Source organism: Ochotona curzoniae, unplaced genomic scaffold (genome assembly GCF_017591425.1).
Source record: "Ochotona curzoniae isolate NIBS_2020 unplaced genomic scaffold, NIBS_Ocur_1.0 scaffold_4701, whole genome shotgun sequence".
Taxonomy (NCBI): domain Eukaryota; kingdom Metazoa; phylum Chordata; class Mammalia; order Lagomorpha; family Ochotonidae; genus Ochotona; species Ochotona curzoniae.
Window position 1 is genome coordinate 239,769 of NW_024467122.1, and position 17,203 is coordinate 256,971.

General features: G+C 63.7%; 1 protein-coding gene across 6 annotated transcripts in view; it reads left to right on the top strand.

Annotated features, from left to right (window-relative positions):
- Window positions 1-1,495: 1,495 nt before the first annotated feature.
- NTRK3 (neurotrophic receptor tyrosine kinase 3) overlaps window positions 1,496-17,203 on the top strand; it is a 196,773-nt gene continuing 181,065 nt past the window's right edge. For 5 of the 6 annotated variants that reach the window (XM_040969387.1, XM_040969388.1, XM_040969389.1 and 2 more), the window contains exon 1: window positions 1,496-1,743. In XM_040969387.1, the coding sequence (XP_040825321.1) occupies window positions 1,496-1,743 (248 nt within the window). Of the gene's footprint in view, window positions 1,744-9,958; window positions 10,101-17,203 lie in introns of those variants that run through there. The other variant, XM_040969390.1, reaches the window with a different exon arrangement.

The window sequence follows — 17,203 nt, forward strand, 5'->3', positions numbered from 1 at the left end:
TGGTGGGACCTGCGTGGGAATGCGGGCGGGGGTCGCTGGGCGCCGCTCCCGCCTGCAGCGAAGGCCGCGCGAGCTCCCACCCGCTTCTCCTCGCGCCCGCCGCGGCGCTGGGGTCTCCGCGGCCAACGGCTCACGCTTGGCGTCTTTACATTTTATTAAAAACACACAAATCCGCGGCGAGGCAGAGCCCGGGTCCCCTCCCCGACAGGGTCGCGGCTCGCGTCGAGCTGCACCTGCTCCGCGCCCCCGCCGGCAAGGGCGCCGCCAGCCCGGGGAGCGGGAGGTCCCGGAGACCGCGGCCAGCTCCGCGCGCCCGGGAGGCCGGCTCTGCCGGTGCCGGCGCGGCGCTCGCCCAAAATGCCCCTTGCATCTCAATTTCCCGGCCGCCGCTCGGGCACGCACGCTGCCCGCGCCACCGCCCGCGCGCCCGGGGCCGAGCCCAAAGCCCCCTCCCGGGCGAGTCCTGCCCCGAGCCCCACCCCCTTTCCCTGCCAGGCCGGGTCCCACGGAGCACCCCCAGCCGCCGGTTCGCTCAGCCCCAGGCCCCCGCGGCCTCGGCCACGCTCGCCCCACTTCCTCCCGCGGTCCGGATTGCAGCAGAGCCCGGCAGCGCCAGGGCCAGAAAGTGGGAAGGAGGGCGCCCCCCGGGGAGCGCGGCTGGCTCGCCGCCCCCTCCCGCCCTTCTCCGCGCGGAGCCCCCGCAACTTTCCCTTCCGCCTCAGTTTCCCCTGGCGGGCGGCGGCGGGCGAGCGCGTGGCTGCGGTGCCGAGAGGGAGCTGCGAGCGGCGAGTGGGTGGGTGGGTGGGTGGGTGCGTGCGGAGGGAGGAGGAGAGGGCGGGCGGGAGAGGGTGTGGGCAGCGAGGGAGGGGGCGAGCCCGCTCTGCTGCCGCTCCCAGCCGGGCGGGGGGCGGGGAGGAGGCCGCGCGAGGGCGGGGAGGAGCGGGCCGAGGAAGACGCTCCGGCCGGCCGTGCGTCCCCGAGGCTCGGGCGCTCGCGCAGTTGTGCAGGCGCGCGCGAGCCCTCCGCGGCGGCGGCGGCGGCTGCGGCTCCGGCTGCGCCTTCCCGGTCCCCGGCTCCGGCGAGCGCGCGGGCGCGGAGCGTGTGCCTGGCAGGTGTGTCCGCCGTGACTCTGCCCGGGAGGTGGGACTTGGTGACTTGAACACCGTCGCCCCTCTCGGCCGCCTGGCCTCCCGCCGTCCGCGGCGACCTGAGAAGTCTCGGAGCCGCGGAGCGCGCCCCGCTCGCCCGCTCGCAGCCGGGCCCGCGGCCGGGGCGCCGCGCCGCCACCATGCCCGGCAGCCCGCGCCCCTAGGCGCTGCCCGGCTCGGCTCGCGATGCTCTCGCGCGCCGGAGGACCTCGCGGCTGAGCGCCCGGCGTTCCCGAGGCAGGGCCCCCTCCCCTCCCCCGCGTCTTTGTCTCGTCCCCCGCTCTCCCCGCTCCGCACCCCACCCCCTCTCCTCTCCGCCACCTCTGTTTTAGAAGCAGCCACCGGAGATGGATGTCTCGCTCTGCCCAGCCAAGTGCAGCTTCTGGCGGATGTTTCTGCTGGGCAGCGTCTGGCTGGACTACGTGGGCTCGGCGCTGGCCTGCCCGGCCAACTGCGTCTGCAGCCGGACGGAGATCAATTGCCGGCGGCCAGACGACGGGAGTCTCTTCCCGCTGCTGGAGGGGCAGGATTCGGGCAGCAGCAACGGCAACACCAGCGCCAACATCACCGACATCTCCAGGAACATCACCTCCATGTAAGCCGGTCGCTGCCCCCCACCCCGGCTGCCCGCCCCGGCCCCGCGCCCGCCCCGGCCCTGCGCCCGCCCCAGCTCGCCGCTGCCGGGGCGGGCGCGCGTCAGGCTCGCCCGGGCTCGGGAGATGCTGGGGCCGCGGCGTCTCCAGGTGGCTCGGGCCCTGGCGAGGCACGACCCGGGGTGCGCGCGTGCCTTGCCCCGGTGGGCACCCCCAGGGGCCCGGGTGTGCGGGGCGGGGGCCCAGCGCGCGCCCCCTCCAGCCGCATTCTCGGCCGGGGCTGCGACTGGTGTTCTCGGCCCCCGCGGCAGAGCAACAGTTTGGCCGCGCTCAAGTGGCATAAAGTGCCCGAGCTCGGCGCCCGGCTGGGAGGGGGACAGATGGGGATGGCTGCGACCTGTTCTCTCTCGAGACGGCCAGCTCGACCGCGAGGAGACAAGTTGGGAGCGGGCCGCGGAGGAGACCTCAGCGGTGTCCCAGCCGCCATGGGCACCCACCTCTGCCACCCGCCCGCCCCCGCCCTCGCCAGCCCCATTTTGGGCATTTCCCAGACGCCCGCCTTCGACGCTGCGGTCGCCTTCCTGCTGGGGCGCGGGTAACTGCCCCGGGTGGTTCCGAGTCCGGGGCTAGAGGGCAGGAGTGGGCGTGCGTCTGGAGAAGGGGCTTCTCCCGGGGAGCGCGCCGATGGTTGATTGCAACTTGAACTCTGGCATTTGTCGGGCTCTGCCCCGTCCGGGACCGAAGCCTGCTTTTATTATGCTGGGGGCACTGACAGCGCGGGGGGCCTGCAGCATCTGCCCACACTTCAGGTTGGACCACCCCTCCGGCCTACGTCCTTCCAGCCGCGGTGCCCTCAGGGGTTCCCGGAGACTCATGGCTGGGCGGAAGCCGGGGATCCTGCCTCAGCAGTGGCGTTGGTTGTTCTTGGTCCCAGCGGCATGGCCGAGGAGCCGGCAGGGATGCAGTGCCTCCAGCCCTCCTGGCTTCATGGAGACCCTGCTGGCCTGTGCTGGGAGTCGGGCAGGAGTGGAGAGGTGGGGAGGTGTCCCTGGCTGCCGGCAGGGAACACGAGCTTGACCCGAGTCTCAGCTCAGGTGGGACGCAAGGGGAGTCAGGAGAGCAGCGACACAGCCAGCTCAGCCCTGCTTCTCCCTGCAGACCACAGTGGCCGGGTCACCCGGGATGTGGGAAGGAGCACCTGAGTGAGGCGTTCAGACTGGGACAGGGCCTGTATGGGGGCTGCAGGCTGGGCAGGGGGTCCTGGGGGTGGGAGGGGAGGCCTGGTGCCTTATCCTTCCCTCTGCTCCGGGACTGCGTGCCTTGAGACAGGCCAGGGAAGCCGGGCACCCCAGCCAGTCACACAGCTGTTCCTGGCCACCCAGAGGTGTCACCGCCCTGAAGGTGATGGTTAGGGCTGGGTGGGGGGAGTGGGTCCCTTTCACAGGCCACAGTGATGTTGGTGTCAGGGGGAGCCAAGGTGGGTTGGTCTGGTGGCCCTGTTTTGTTCTGGGGACTGTGCTCGGTTAAGCTGGGGGCTGTTGTCCCGCAGTCCTCTTGGGCCAGGGCGGTTCCCATCAGAGCTGTGCGTGCTGTGGGTGTGGGTCAGAGGTGGAGATCGGATGACCCCTCCTGGGTCTTCTTCTCCCCTGGGCCCTGTTATTGCTAGGCTGGTATTGACGGGATGGAGGGAGCCAGGGACAGGGGGTCGTACTCACTGTGTCACCCTGAGGATTAGTGACTTGGCTGGGCACAAGGCCCTAGTGGGGCCACCCCCACTCTGTGGGGGCTGGAAAGAGGGGCGCCCAGGCAGTGGAGGAACCTTGCTTTTGCTAGAAATATCTGGTGCTGGCGTGGGGGCAGCAGGGACTGGACCTGTATACCTTGTCGCCCCTGGCTGGTCCTCCGTCCACTTTGTGGTTGCCCCAAGCTGAACCTTCCAAGGCAGTCAGCTGTTCTGGGGAACAGCCTGGCCAGGACCACCACCCCCTTCCCTGCCTGCCTGCCTGGTTGCCAGTATCAGGAAGAAGCCAGCTGTCAGGAGCCGGGCCGAGCTATGGCCTCACCTGGCCCTGCTGGAGCCTGGCCCTTGGCCTCCTCCTGCTCCAGGCCTAGCGGTGGCCGCACCCAGCAGGGTCTATGGCAGCCACACCCAGGCAGGCTGTGACGTCACAAAGCGGGCAGCTGTGGCTGCGGGGGGCTGTGAGCTCTGTGGAAGGCCAGTGGGGCTGAGGGGGCATCTCGGGCCAGGTGCTCCTGCGGCTGGCAGCCTGGGCTCATGGCACCCATGGACTTCTGAGTGGGTTACACCCTGAGCTCCCGGGCGCTGGAGTCCAGTGACTTCTGGACGCTTTGTTTTCCTGTTCTGACAGCTTCTGGGGTCTGTGGAGACTGGGTTGCCTCCCTGCTTCTCACGCTAACCCTTAAGCTTTGGCCTCTCCCAAGGAGAGTCAGCATCCCACAGGCTGTGAACTCCCGGATCCTGGGGCGCCAGGGTCGGAGCTGGGTTGAGGGGTGGAGACAGATGTGGCAGAAGCTTCCAGGTGGCCTCCCTGAGCGTGGCAGGCCAATAGAAGTTGGGGGGGTCAGTCCTGACCGGGAGCTGCCTGGTGTGGCTCCAAGGCCCCTCAGAGGCTGTAACCACTTCCCCCGCCCCTGCACTGGGGCTGAGGTGAAGGTGCAGGGCAGGGGCAGGGCCTGGGACTGCTCCCCTGTGTGCCCTGCCCGACTGCTGCCTCCTGCTTAGCTCTGGCTTTCCGCAGGGCCTGGCTGGCCGTGGTCCTCCCTGGGGACAGCCCTGGTGTCTCTATTGCGCTTTGGAGTGGCTTCAACAGGGTCTCAGCCTGAGTCCAGCCCTGCGCGGGGCCTGCTGTGGGAAGGCCCTCAGCCTGGGAGCCATGATGGAGACTGCGGCCTTTCTGAGCCCTGGACTTCAGCTGTGGATTGAAGCGACAGGGCGGAGGCCTCTTCCTGCTGGGCCAAGGTCGGGCACATTGGGCACCTCCTTTGTGGTGTCAAGGACCCCTGCTGTTGTGGGAAGAGCCCAGGGTGCCCCGTGAGCCATGGCCTGCAGCCCATGGCCACTTCTCTTCCCTTCCCACCTCTGGAGAATGTGGGCCCTGTGGCTTGGTGTGGAGTCCACTGCCAGCTCAGATGCTTTTCTCAGCACGGTCGTGTGGGGGGCCCTGGCTGATCTTGGAGACACGCGGCCCACACCATGTTGTGGCTATGGCTCCCGGCCTGGGCTGGGTGGGGGAGGCCTTGGGAATGCTTGGTTCTGTACTGGGCCAGGGCTGGGGTCCAGCGTGCAGAGCCTGGGGGGTGGGCAGTTCCTGTTGGGTGCATGCATGGGGCAGATGCGCACGGAACTCTGGACGTGAGCGAGGGGCCACAGCCCTGGGTAGTGTGCCCCATGAGCACATGGGCAGTAGATCGGGGGTGCTGGTGCATCAACCTCCTTTATGCTGTTGCAAAGGGGCCCAATCTGTGGGCCTGGGTCAGGTTGGCCAGGGGCATTGGTCCCCATCAGGGCCTGCCAGGGGCTTGTCCTCTGTGGACACCAGAGACAGGGGCCCTACACACACTTCCCTCCTGTTATCCCTGGGTCGCAGACCTCAGCTGGGGTCCCGGGCACTCCTGGTGGCTGGCCGCCTGCTGCCTGCCCTGGCATTTGCTCTGAGGCCATGTTGGAGACTGAGTCGCCCTCTGCCGTGCCTCCCCAGGGCAATTTCCAAATGCGGGGTCCCCAGAGGCAACAAGAATGTGAGCTGGCAGCCCTAACTGCCTGCAGCCTGCAACCCAGCCAGCAAGGAAGCAGCCTAGGAGGGCCCTCTGCCAGCCCTATTCCCCCTGGGCTGGGGGATTGGCTGGCAGGCTTGAAGGGGCTCTGTCCTGGCCTCAGCCCCTCCCTCATCCCCCAGACCTGCAGAGAGGCCATTGGACCTAGGTGCTAGTGAGTTGCCATTTCCTGTGCCTGGGAGGGGTGCTGCCGTCCCCTGGGCCGTGGCATCTTTGTCTTGGACGACTGCCTCAAGGCAGCCAAAGTTGGGGCTTGGGCATGGCCTACACATGCCAGCACCTGGCTGTGGGCATGGCCTGAACGTAGGTCCTTGCATGCGGATGACCACAGCCCTGTGGGACAAGCGGCTTTACCGACAGTGGAGTGGGGTCCTGTGTACTAATTTGCTTAGCACCACGGTCACTGGCACCTGTGCTGGGAGCTGCGGGGCCTCCCTGTGTAACTGGTACCTGTGGGTATGCATGCGCACACACACGATAAAGTTGCTACTGCAGTCAGTTGGCATGGTAGAAGGCCCAGGGGTTTTTGTTTTGCAGCCCTCCAGTCCTTGAAGAAAGGCAGGTGGCACCTATAGCATGGGCTGGCCAGCAGTGCCGGGAGCACTACCCAGTTGGTCCTCGTGGTGGGAGCACCACCCCTTGGCCCATTCCCAACAGCTTCTTGAAGGCAGTGTCCCAGCTGAGGCCTCCTTCCATCCCTCCCTGACTGTCCCGTGTTATCTTGGCGTGTGAGGACACAGTAGATGGTGGCTGGGTTGCAACAGCTTCTGTCTGGATCGAGGTGTGGCCAGCAGGACAGTGGCCTCTCGGCTGCTGGCTAGAGAGAGCCCGGATGGGGAGCAGGGTGCTGGGTGGCTTCTCCTGGCTTGAGCCTGTGGCTGCAGAGCAAAGGGGGAGTCTGCTAGATGGGTGTTCTGTGTCTAGTCTGTCTTGCAGGCTTTGCCCTCCCTTCTACCCTGTCCCACCCCCCACCCTCGCCCCCAGTGTCGGTGGTGGTCGAGAGGCTGTGGGTAGAGGGTTGTTGTGTCCCTGGCCTCTTGGGCCTGGGTAGCCACTTTGGGGATCCTCTCTCTCCAGCCTGATGCTATGGCATGGGTGACTGTCGGGTCTGCATGACTAGGAGGCTGTGAGGGGATGAAGCTCCCGACTTAGGGTATCAGTATGCAAGTCTGAGAAGGAAGGGCTCAGATGTAGCTGGGCCGGACCCAGGTTCCAGGAGGATGGACCTGAGGCTGTAAAGGAGAAGCCACTGGGTCATGTCACCAGGACGCTATGGTGAGTCCAGGGCCAGGACTGTGTTCCTGGATGGCCTGGGCCTCATGCCTGCCCTCTGCTGCTGCTGTCTCAGGGCCCAGGGGAAGGGAGCCCAGCCCCGAAGGCAGACCCAGGACCTTTCTCGGGTGTCCAGCTCATGGACTTGTGGCACTGGGCCCTGCTGGCAGGTACAGGGCTCTGTGCTGCCCGCATCTGTGTGAGGACTCTGTGTCGAGGTGTGCTGCGTGTGGCCACCGCTGGCCACCAGAGGGCAGCACAAGCAGGCATCCCTGCAGGTGGCTCCCAAGCCACTGGGGACGCAGGCTTCCCAGGGTTGACTGAGGTTGTGTTCTACTGGCCCTACTTCCTGAGGCTCCCAGGGGGTGGCTGGGTGAGGGGTCATCAGCGGCGGCCTCCCGGGGGTGGCTGGGTGAGGGGTCACTGGTGGTGGCCAACTTCCCTTGGGCATCACGGGCAAAAGGAGTTTGTACCTTGGCATGAGACGATGGGAGGTTGAGTGACAGAGCCTGCCCAGATGACCTTAGGCCCGAACGGGACCCAGGAAAAGTGACCAGCTGGGTTTGATGTTCCTCCAGCTGTTCATTGGCCACCAAAGCCTGGGGTATGTTTTCCTGTCCCTTTAATCGAGACTGGGCAGTTCCTAGACCCTCAAGAGCTGCTTGTGAATACTCAGACATGGCACTGACCACAGGTGGGCTACTTGGTGCCTGCTGTCACCATCCCTGCTCTTTGTGCACTCAGAGCTGTCTCAGGTGTGGGGTGAAGGGGCCATGGGGGTCTTGGAGCCAGCAGGTGTTGTTCTGGTGCACACCCTGTCCGACCACTAGAGGGTGCCTTCCCCAGCACAGCTGCAGGCCCGGGACACAGAGCTCCTTGCCTCCATGGGGCTGTGGCTTTTTCAGACTGAAGTTTGTGACCCTGTCCCGGCCCAGAGATGAGTGTAAAGGCAGGTTGAGGCCCTGGCCCTGCTAGCTGTGGTCATGGGCTACTTGGTGCTGCGGACCCTCGGTTTTCCCACCTGAGAATTAGTGGCAGTGGAAACGACAGACGGGGGCCTTGTGGAGGTTCCAGCGACAGCCTGGGTGCAGCGGTCGAGTGGATGTGGACAGGATGGCAGGGATCCTCCTCTGGATAGGAAGGGAGGCAATGCCTGGGGCAGGCGACTTTCTGACTGTCCCGGCTCTGCTCTGAGTGGGTCAGAAGTAGGCAGAGTACCTGCTGTCAGCCTCGGTTTCCTTGTCTGGAAACCAGGGCTGCACAGGACCATCTGCATGGAGACCCTGTTTGGAGCCCTCAGGAGGTGGTGGGCGTAGCTGGGGAGGCGGCAAAAGCAGGGATGGCACGTGTGGAAGATGGTGGAGGGCTGCTTTCCTGTCTGAGAAGGAAGAGGGACAGGGACAGAGTTGGCCTGGCTGAGGAGAGACCTAGATGTGGGCGTGGGCAGCTCTCCAGTGCCAGCTGGTCTCTTAGTGCTGTTCTGACCTCACGATGCCTCCTGACCACTGATGGACCCCTTTGTCCACTGCAGCTGAATGAGTCTGTCAGCCATGGCCGGGGATCTGGGACTAGTCTTGAGGGAAGACAGCCCAGGAGCCCAGGTGAAGGTGCTGGAGGAGCCTCTGACTGGTCATCCGTGTTGCATGGCCGGAAGGTAGTGGACTGTTACTGTGCGGGTCAGGGAGGGAGGGAGGGGTGTGGATGTGGCCAGCACCTGTGAGGTGCTGCAGTGACAGGACTGGGAATCGGGTCAGGCTGCAGCCCAGCCATGGCCTTGCCTGGCTGTCATGGCCTTCCCTATTATCGGGGTCAGGCTGCAGCCCAGCCGTGGCCTTCCCTGGCTGCCATGGCCTTCCCTATTATTGGGGTCAGGCTGTCGTCCAGCCATGGCCTTCCCTGGCTGCCATGGCCTTCCCTATTATAGGGGTCAGGCTGCGGCCCAGCCATGGCCTTCCCTATTAGCAGGGTCAGGCTGCAGCCCAGCCATGGCCTTCCCTGGCTGCCATGGCCTTCCCTATTATAGGGGTCAGGCTGTGGCCTAGCCATGGCCTTCCCTATTATCAGGGTCAGGCTGCGGCCCAGCCATGGCCTTCCCTATTATAGGGGTCAGGCTGTGGCCCAGCCATGGCCTTTCCTATTATTGGGGTCAGGCTGTCGTCCAGCCATGGCCTTCCCTGGCTGTCATGGCCTTCCCTATTATAGGGGTCAGGCTGCGGCCCAGCCATGGCCTTCCCTATTAGCAGGGTCAGGCTGCAGCCCAGCCATGGCCTTCCCTGGCTGCCATGGCCTTCCCTATTATAGGGGTCAGGCTGTGGCCTAGCCATGGCCTTCCCTATTATCAGGGTCAGGCTGTGGCCCGGCCATGGCCTTCCCTATTATAGGGGTCAGGCTGTGGCCTAGCCATGGCCTTCCCTATTATCAGGGTCAGGCTGTGGCCCGGCCATGGCCTTTCCTATTATAGGGGTCAGGCTGTGGCCCGGCCATGGCCTTCCCTATTATCAGGGTCAGGCTGTGGCCCGGCCATGGCCTTCCCTATTATAGGGGTCAGGCTGTGGCCTAGCCATGGCCTTCCCTATTATCAGGGTCAGGCTGTGGCCCAGCCATGGCCTTCCCTATTATAGGGGTCAGGCTGTGGCCCGGCCATGGCCTTCCCTATTATCAGGGTCAGGCTGCGGCCCAGCCATGGCCTTCCCTATTATAGGGGTCAGGCTGCGGCCCAGCCATGGCCTTTCCTATTATTGGGGTCAGGCTGTCGTCCAGCCATGGCCTTCCCTGGCTGTCATGGCCTTCCCTATTATAGGGGTCAGGCTGCGGCCCAGCCATGGCCTTCCCTGGCTGCCATGGCCTTCCCTATTATAGGGGTCAGGCTGTGGCCTAGCCATGGCCTTCCCTATTATCAGGGTCAGGCTGTGGCCTGGCCATGGCCTTTCCTATTATAGGGGTCAGGCTGTGGCCCAGCCATGGCCTTCCCTATTATTGGGGTCAGGCTGTGGCCTGGCCATGGCCTTCCCTATTATCAGGGTCAGGCTGTGGCCCAGCCGTGGCCTTCCCTATTATAGGGGTCAGGCTGCGGCCCGACCATGGCCTTCCCTATTATCAGGGTCAGGCTGTGGCCCGACCATGGCCTTCCCTGTTGCTTGTGATTTTGCACGTAAGCGAGTTGCATTTTCTCAGGTCTCATTTCCTTCACCTGCAAATAAGGTGTCACTGGAGGTGTTGTTGCTAGGATTAACTTCTGTGACGTGCGGAGGTGTCTAGAGCCTGCGGGTACTGGGACTGGAGGAAGGACAAGGTGGGGCCACAGCTCAGGAGGCAGGGGCCGGGGGACTCCTGTTTCCCAGCATGGGCCCTGCCAGTCTAGGGGCAGCAGTAGCCCCTCAGGTGGTGGGGAAGGAGCTCAAGAAGTGTGTCCTGGTCTTGCCTGCACTGCTGCATGGTACAGGCTGTGGGGATGATGGTTGTGGTGATGGAGGTGGAGGTGGTGGTAATGGTGATGGTGGAGATGGTGGTGATGGTGGTGGTGATAGTGTTGATGGTGATGGTGATGATAGAGATGGGGATTATGGAGATGGTGATGGTGATAGTGTTGGTGGTGATGGAGTTAATGGTGATACTGGTGGTAGTGTTGAGTGGTGGTGAGAGTGATGAATTGGGGTCTGGGGGTGTTGGCTTTGGGGACTGGTGGAGACTCTGAGGGTACTTGTGATGGCTGCCGTGGTGTTTCTTGGCTGAGACCAGGGCCTCAGAGTGTGTGTGGTCAGTCACTTCTGTGTCACCAGCTGGTCCCCTTACTACTTGTGATGCCCTCTGGGGCTTCATGGAGGCAGCTGCTTGGGAGAACATGATAGATATGGTGTGTTGGAGCCTCAGCACATTGATGTGGGGCATTTTGGGGGCGTGGCCAGCATCTTCCCAGGGCTCAGCTACTTTACTTGAGTGCCCTCCACTGTGGTATGTGGGGGACAGCCTGCAAGGGGGGCCTGCTGGCAGAGGGTGCTATGGGCTGGGCCAGGGGTCTCTGCAGTGCATGGGGTAGGAACCAGCTCATTCATTGGTTGTTGATGTCCTGCCACCTCTGAAGTGGCCAGTGGACGCTGCATGGGAAGCAGCATGGGAGAGGTGGTAAAAGTGTGGGGCAGGGAGACCCCCAGCCATGGCTAGGAACGGGGTGGTGACTGAGGGGCTGGGGTCTTGGCTGCAGCTTCCTCCTCCACTGGGAAGATCCCATGTCCTCTAGGGGCTCTGGCAGGGGCATGCCAGCAGTGTTGGAGGGTAGTTGGAGGACGTGGGGTGAAGTTGTCCCAGTGACCCATGAGGTACGTCTGGCTCCCAGGGGTGCAGAGGTCCTGGCTTCTGTGGGTCACAGAGAGATGGACTGTGTGGGGTCGTCTGGCCATTGATCTAGTGACTGTGAGGTTGGTGGGAAGCACCCTGTGGGAAGCAGCTGTCCCAAGCTGTCTCTTGTCACCTTTTGCTGCTTTAGCATTTATTTTGAAGGAGATGCCAGGAAGCCTGGAGTTGGGGGATGGATGGGGCAGGGGAGGGAAGCATGCCTGGGACCAGTGTGGAATAAGTGGGGTCCTCCAGGTCGCTGTGACCCTGTGCTGGTGTAGCCAGGTCTGGCCCTGTGGGCACAAGGTGGGAAGGCTGCATGCTCTGGGCCTGGGAGCGTGTGGCCCAGAGTGGCCCTGGATTCGTTGCACTTGGGCTTCAAGCCCTCAGCAGGTGTGTAGAGGGCAGAGGGAAACATTCCCACAGGAGGGCCTGGGTAGGTGGGAAAGCGGCTTCCCGAGGATAGATGGCCCAGCTTGTTGCCCAGTACCCAGCTGTCCCTGCCCCAACAGCCGCCAGCCTGTGCTCTGACCCTACCCTTCTTGGCTCCCTCTCCTGGCATACTTCCTGGCTGGGGTGGCATGTACCCCTGTGCCGGCACGCGGCCTGTGCCCTCCCTTGTGCGTGGCCTGTGGTGGAGCAGCAGGGTGCGCCCAGGGAAGCTGGTCATGGCCCTGTAGCTGTCCTGGGAATCTTATTTTAACCGTATTCCGTTCTCAGTGTAGCCCCCAGCCCTCTTCCCTCGGTGCTGCTGGCCTCTTTTGTGGCTGTGGAAACAGACGTGGTGGTCTGCCCTGGGTTGTGGTGTGGGTCATGCACCGCCTACTCACCTGGCCTTTCTTCTCCTGCCCACTCCATGGACCCGGCTGGGGCCTAGGCCTCACACAGGTGACCCATATGGGGACTAGGGCAGGAAACGGCCTGAGGGCCCCGTGGAGTTTGGGGGTCCCCTGGAGTTTGGGGGTACAATTCCCATATCTTCACAGCATGTCTTCTGTGTGCCAGCAGATTGGGTTGGCCTCCATCCTGCCGGTGTTGCCAGGTGCGGGTCAGTGTTGGCAGTGTACCACCTGTCTCTGGCCACAGTTCTCTGGCTGGACGTGCTGGTCTTTGGGGGCCCCATGCATGTGTGGGGAGAGGTAGCCAGGGCAGCTTGTACACAGACGAGGGGTCCTGGCTGTCAGGTGCATGTACACATGGCCCTGGAGTGGGATGCCTGTTGTAGCATAGACTGCTGGGACCAGCTCTTTAGGCCAGAGAACCTGCATTTCCGGGATGCCGACACTGCAGGCCAATGGCACTTGGGCAGGATGATGAGTTCCCTGATGGTGGCCCAGCAGCTGTCCTTGCCATCAGGGTGGTGGTGCGGGGCTTTCTGCCTGGGAGCTGCATGGTGGCCTCCTGTCTTTGCCAGGCACAGGAGGCCAGCACCTGCAGGTGGGGCTATGCTGGACCGGGTGCTTCCTCCACTGTTGTGTCCCTCTGTGCTGTGTAACCTGACCTTCCCCCCATGCGTGGACTTAACCTTGATGTATGGTCACAGTGTCCGAGAGTTGGAAATGCACCTGGTTTTATCCTCTGGCCTCTCAGACTCAGGTTGGCTTTTCTCAGAAAGGACCTGGGAGCCAGAGGGGGCAGCATTGTAGCATAGGGGTTGTGCTGCATGGACATCTGTGTCCACTCTGGAACTCTAGATTGAGTTCTGGCTTCTTTGCTTCTGATGCTTCAGTGAGGGTGCAGGGATGGTTTAAGTGCCTGGCTGCTGCAGCCACATGGGAGCCCCGGGTGGAGCTCCAGGCTCCTGGCTACAGCCTGGCTCGGTCCTGGCTATTGGAGGGGAAAACCAACACATGGAAAATCTCTTTCTCTTCCTCTTTTTCTGTTTCTATCCCTTGCTCTGCCTGTCAAATAAATCAATAAATCTTAAAAAGAAAGTCTGGAGTGACAGGCAGGTGATTCTGCTACTGCAGCTGAAATGTCTGATGCTTTTGGGTGAGGGCACAGGGTGAGGGCACAGGGAGGGCACAAGGTGAGGGCACAGGGAGGGCACAGGGTGAGGGCACAGGGACGACACAGGGAGGATACAGGGAGGACACAGGGTGAGGGCACAGGGACGACACAGGGTGAGGGCATAGGGTGAGGGCACAGGGTGAGGGCACAGGGTGAGGGCACAGGGAGGGCACAGGGAGGACACAGGGTGAGGGCACAGGGAGGACACAGGGAGAGGGCACAGGGAGAGGACACAGGGAGGGCACAGGGAGGACACAGGGTGAGGGCACAGGGAGAGGGCACAGGGTGAGGGCACAGGGAGGGCACAGGGAGGACACAGGGTGAGGGCACAGGGAGGACACAGGGAGGGCACAGGGAGGGCACAGGGAGAGGGCACAGGGAGGACACAGGGTGAGGGCACAGGGAGAGGGCACAGGGAGGGCACAGGGAGGACACAGGGTGAGGGCACATGGTGAGGACACAGGGAGGACACGGGGAGGGCACGGGGAGGGCACAGGGTGAGGGCACGGGGAGGACACAGGGTGAGGGCACAGGGTGAGGGCACAGGGACGACACAGGGTGAGGGCACAGGGACGACACAGGGTGAGGGCACAGGGTGAGGGCACAGGGTGAGGGCACGGGGAGGGCACAGGGTGAAGGCACAGGGAGGACACAGGGTGAGGACACAGGGTGAGGACACAGGGTGAGGGCACAGGGAGGGCACAGGGTGAAGGCACAGGGTGAGGGCACAGGGTAAGGGCACAGGGAGGACACAGGGTGAGGGCACTGGGTGAGGGCACAGGGAGAGCACAGGGTGAGGGCACAGGGTGAGGGCACGGGGAGGGCACAGGGTGAAGGCACAGGGAGGACACAGGGTGAGGACACAGGGTGAGGGCACAGGGAGGGCACAGGGTGAAGGCACAGGGTGAGGGCACAGGGTAAGGGCACAGGGAGGACACAGGGTGAGGGCACTGGGTGAGGGCACAGGGAGAGCACAGGGTGAGGGCACAGGGTGAGGGCACAGGGTGAGGGCACGGGGTGAGGGCACAGGGTGAGGGCACAGGGTGAGGGCACAGGGAGGGCACAGGGTGAGGGCACAGGGTGAGGGCACCGGGTGAGGGCACCGGGTGAGGACACAGGGTGAGGACACAGGGAGGACACAGGGTGAGGACACAGGGTGAGGACACAGGGTGAGGGCACAGGGTGAGGGCACGGGGTGAGGGCACGGGGTGAGGGCACAGGGACGACACAGGGTGAGGGCACAGGGACGACACAGGGTGAGGGCACAGGGTGAGGGCACAGGGTGAGGGCACGGGGAGGGCACAGGGTGAAGGCACAGGGAGGACACAGGGTGAGGACACAGGGTGAGGACACAGGGTGAGGGCACAGGGAGGGCACAGGGTGAAGGCACAGGGTGAGGGCACAGGGTAAGGGCACAGGGAGGACACAGGGTGAGGGCACTGGGTGAGGGCACAGGGAGAGCACAGGGTGAGGGCACAGGGTGAGGGCACGGGGAGGGCACAGGGTGAAGGCACAGGGAGGACACAGGGTGAGGACACAGGGTGAGGACACAGGGTGAGGGCACAGGGTGAGGGCACAGGGTGAAGGCACAGGGTGAGGGCACAGGGTAAGGGCACAGGGAGGACACAGGGTGAGGGCACTGGGTGAGGGCACAGGGAGAGCACAGGGTGAGGGCACAGGGTGAGGGCACAGGGTGAGGGCACGGGGTGAGGGCACAGGGTGAGGGCACAGGGTGAGGGCACAGGGAGGACACAGGGTGAGGGCACAGGGAGGGCACAGGGTGAGGGCACAGGGACGACACAGGGTGAGGGCACAGGGAGAGGGCACAGGGTGAGGGCACGGGGAGGGCACAGGGTGAAGGCACAGGGAGGACACAGGGTGGGGGCACAGGGTGATGTCACAGGGAGGGCACAGGGTGAGGGCACAGGGAGGGCACAGGGTGAGGGCACAGGGACGACACAGGGTGAGGGCACAGGGAGAGGGCACAGGGTGAGGGCACGGGGAGGGCACAGGGTGAAGGCACAGGGAGGACACAGGGTGGGGGCACAGGGTGATGGCACAGGGAGGGCACAGGGTGAGAGCACGGGGTGAGAGCATAGGGAGGGCACAGGGTGAATCAGAGTCGAGGCATCCAGCACTGTTTTGTTTCGGAGTCTGCCCCAGCATGGTGGTCCTGAACCTGGCTAAGTCAGGTGTCCTCAGCTTGCGCAGGTCCTCCTGAGTGCGGCACAGCCAGCCTTGGCTTGGCCCGGTCCCCTGTCTGGTCAGTGCCATTCTCCGGCTCGCTCTGAACCAGTTTCAGCTGTCAGATTTGCCCACTTGCCTGGCCTTTGCTGCAAAGGACCCCTGATCTCAGTAAAACCAGACGGAAGTATGTGTGCCTCACAACATTTGCAATTCTGGGATCTTTCATGTTCTGTATCTGCATGAGGAGATGCCTAGCCTGCAGGCAGTTACTGCCGTGGAGTCTGCGCCACAGCCACGTGGACAGAGTCCAGGTTAGAGGATGGGAGAGCCTGTCCATGGCCTGAGTGGGAAACGCGGTGTGCTTCCAAGCAGCCACCAGAGCCATTGTGGATCAAGCATTGGGGTTCCAATCCCAGCTGCCCCAGAGCCAGTGTAGACGAGGCGGTGGGGCGTCAGGAGTGACTTGCTGTCTGTGCAATGTTGTGTTAGGGTGTATGTTGATGACAACATGAGAGTGGCTTCAGAGCATGGCCTCGTGTGCATATTTGAGGTCACAGTGGCTGGCATGGGATGTTTTTGGTGGCTGGAGAGCAAGCAGGCCGCAGAGGCCAGGCTCCGTAGTGGGGGTGGGTGGGAGGGCAGCCCAGCCCTGACTCCTTTCCCTGCCAGCTCCCTGAATGCCTTCTCAGAAGGTGGTCCGTGAGCTTGCAGCCTGGACTGGCATCACAGAGCTTATGCATATGTGGCCGTGTCGTGTGGCGCCTTGTGTGGCAGTCGGAGGCTGAGAGCTTGTTGTGGGGAGCAGTGTGGTCTGCTTCCTGGGGAATGGCGGCTGTTGTAGGGTTGGACACTTGTTCCAAGGTACAGGCTGCGTTGGTGTGGTCATGTTCAGGCAGTGCCCCTGGTGCTGCCCGGGGCTCCCGCCACGGTCTGTGTCAGCCTGGCCTGAGGCTGAGGAGGCTGAAGGCGAAAGGCAAGCCGGCTCAAGGTCTTTCAGCCGTGGAGGCCTGAGAGGAGATCCCGAGGGACCCAGGCCCCGAGGCAGGACTGGAGTTGGCGAGAGCAGACAGCTGTTGCCGGGGGGGAGGGGGGGGGGCAGAGGGGGGGCTCCTGTGGGTGCTCCTGGCGCTTTCAGAACCTTGTGTGGTCCAGGCAGGCGCTGGGAGCAGGGGTAACCACTGTGGGCTCACACGTCGAGGGAAGAGGGAATGCATGGGGAGCCCGTGCTGGGTGGGAGCTGCAGGACCTCCTGGTCTTGAGTGTGGAGACCTGGCTAGGCCCTGTCACCCCGTGAGGCTCTGGGTCTCTCAGGAGGAGGCCAGGCCCACCTGACAGGCCTGGGCCTGCTGCTGAGCTGTTTGTTTATTCAGATTTAATTACCACGTTTAAATATCAAAGAGTAAACAGCGAGAGTCTGGTGGGATTCAGTGTTTACCAGCAGGAGTTGGATTTATTTAATTATTTGTGCTTTCCTTGCCCAAGGAGTTCCCAGGACAGGCAGGGAGGCTGGGGGACGAGGGGCAGGGGAGCGGGCTGAGGAAGAGGCGCTGAGCAGAGGGTTGTGCCTGAGGGAGGGCATGTCTGATTTATGTGAGGGCTGCGCAGACCGCGTGAAAGTGGTGCAGCCTAGGGTCCTAGGTGTCTGTTGGGAGGGGCAGGGTTGGTTCTAGTGTCTTGCGTGGGAGCCACGTGTGGCTGCCGTGGCCGTGGGGTGGGAGAGGACCCAGCAGGCCGCAGCCGGTGCCGGGGCCCTATGCAGGGGGAACCTGTGCTGCAGCCTCCTGGCCAGAGGTGACACTGGGGGTTATTTAGGGGCCAGGCATACCACAGTTTTAATTTTTTCTTTTTGCTTATTCAAGCTTTAGT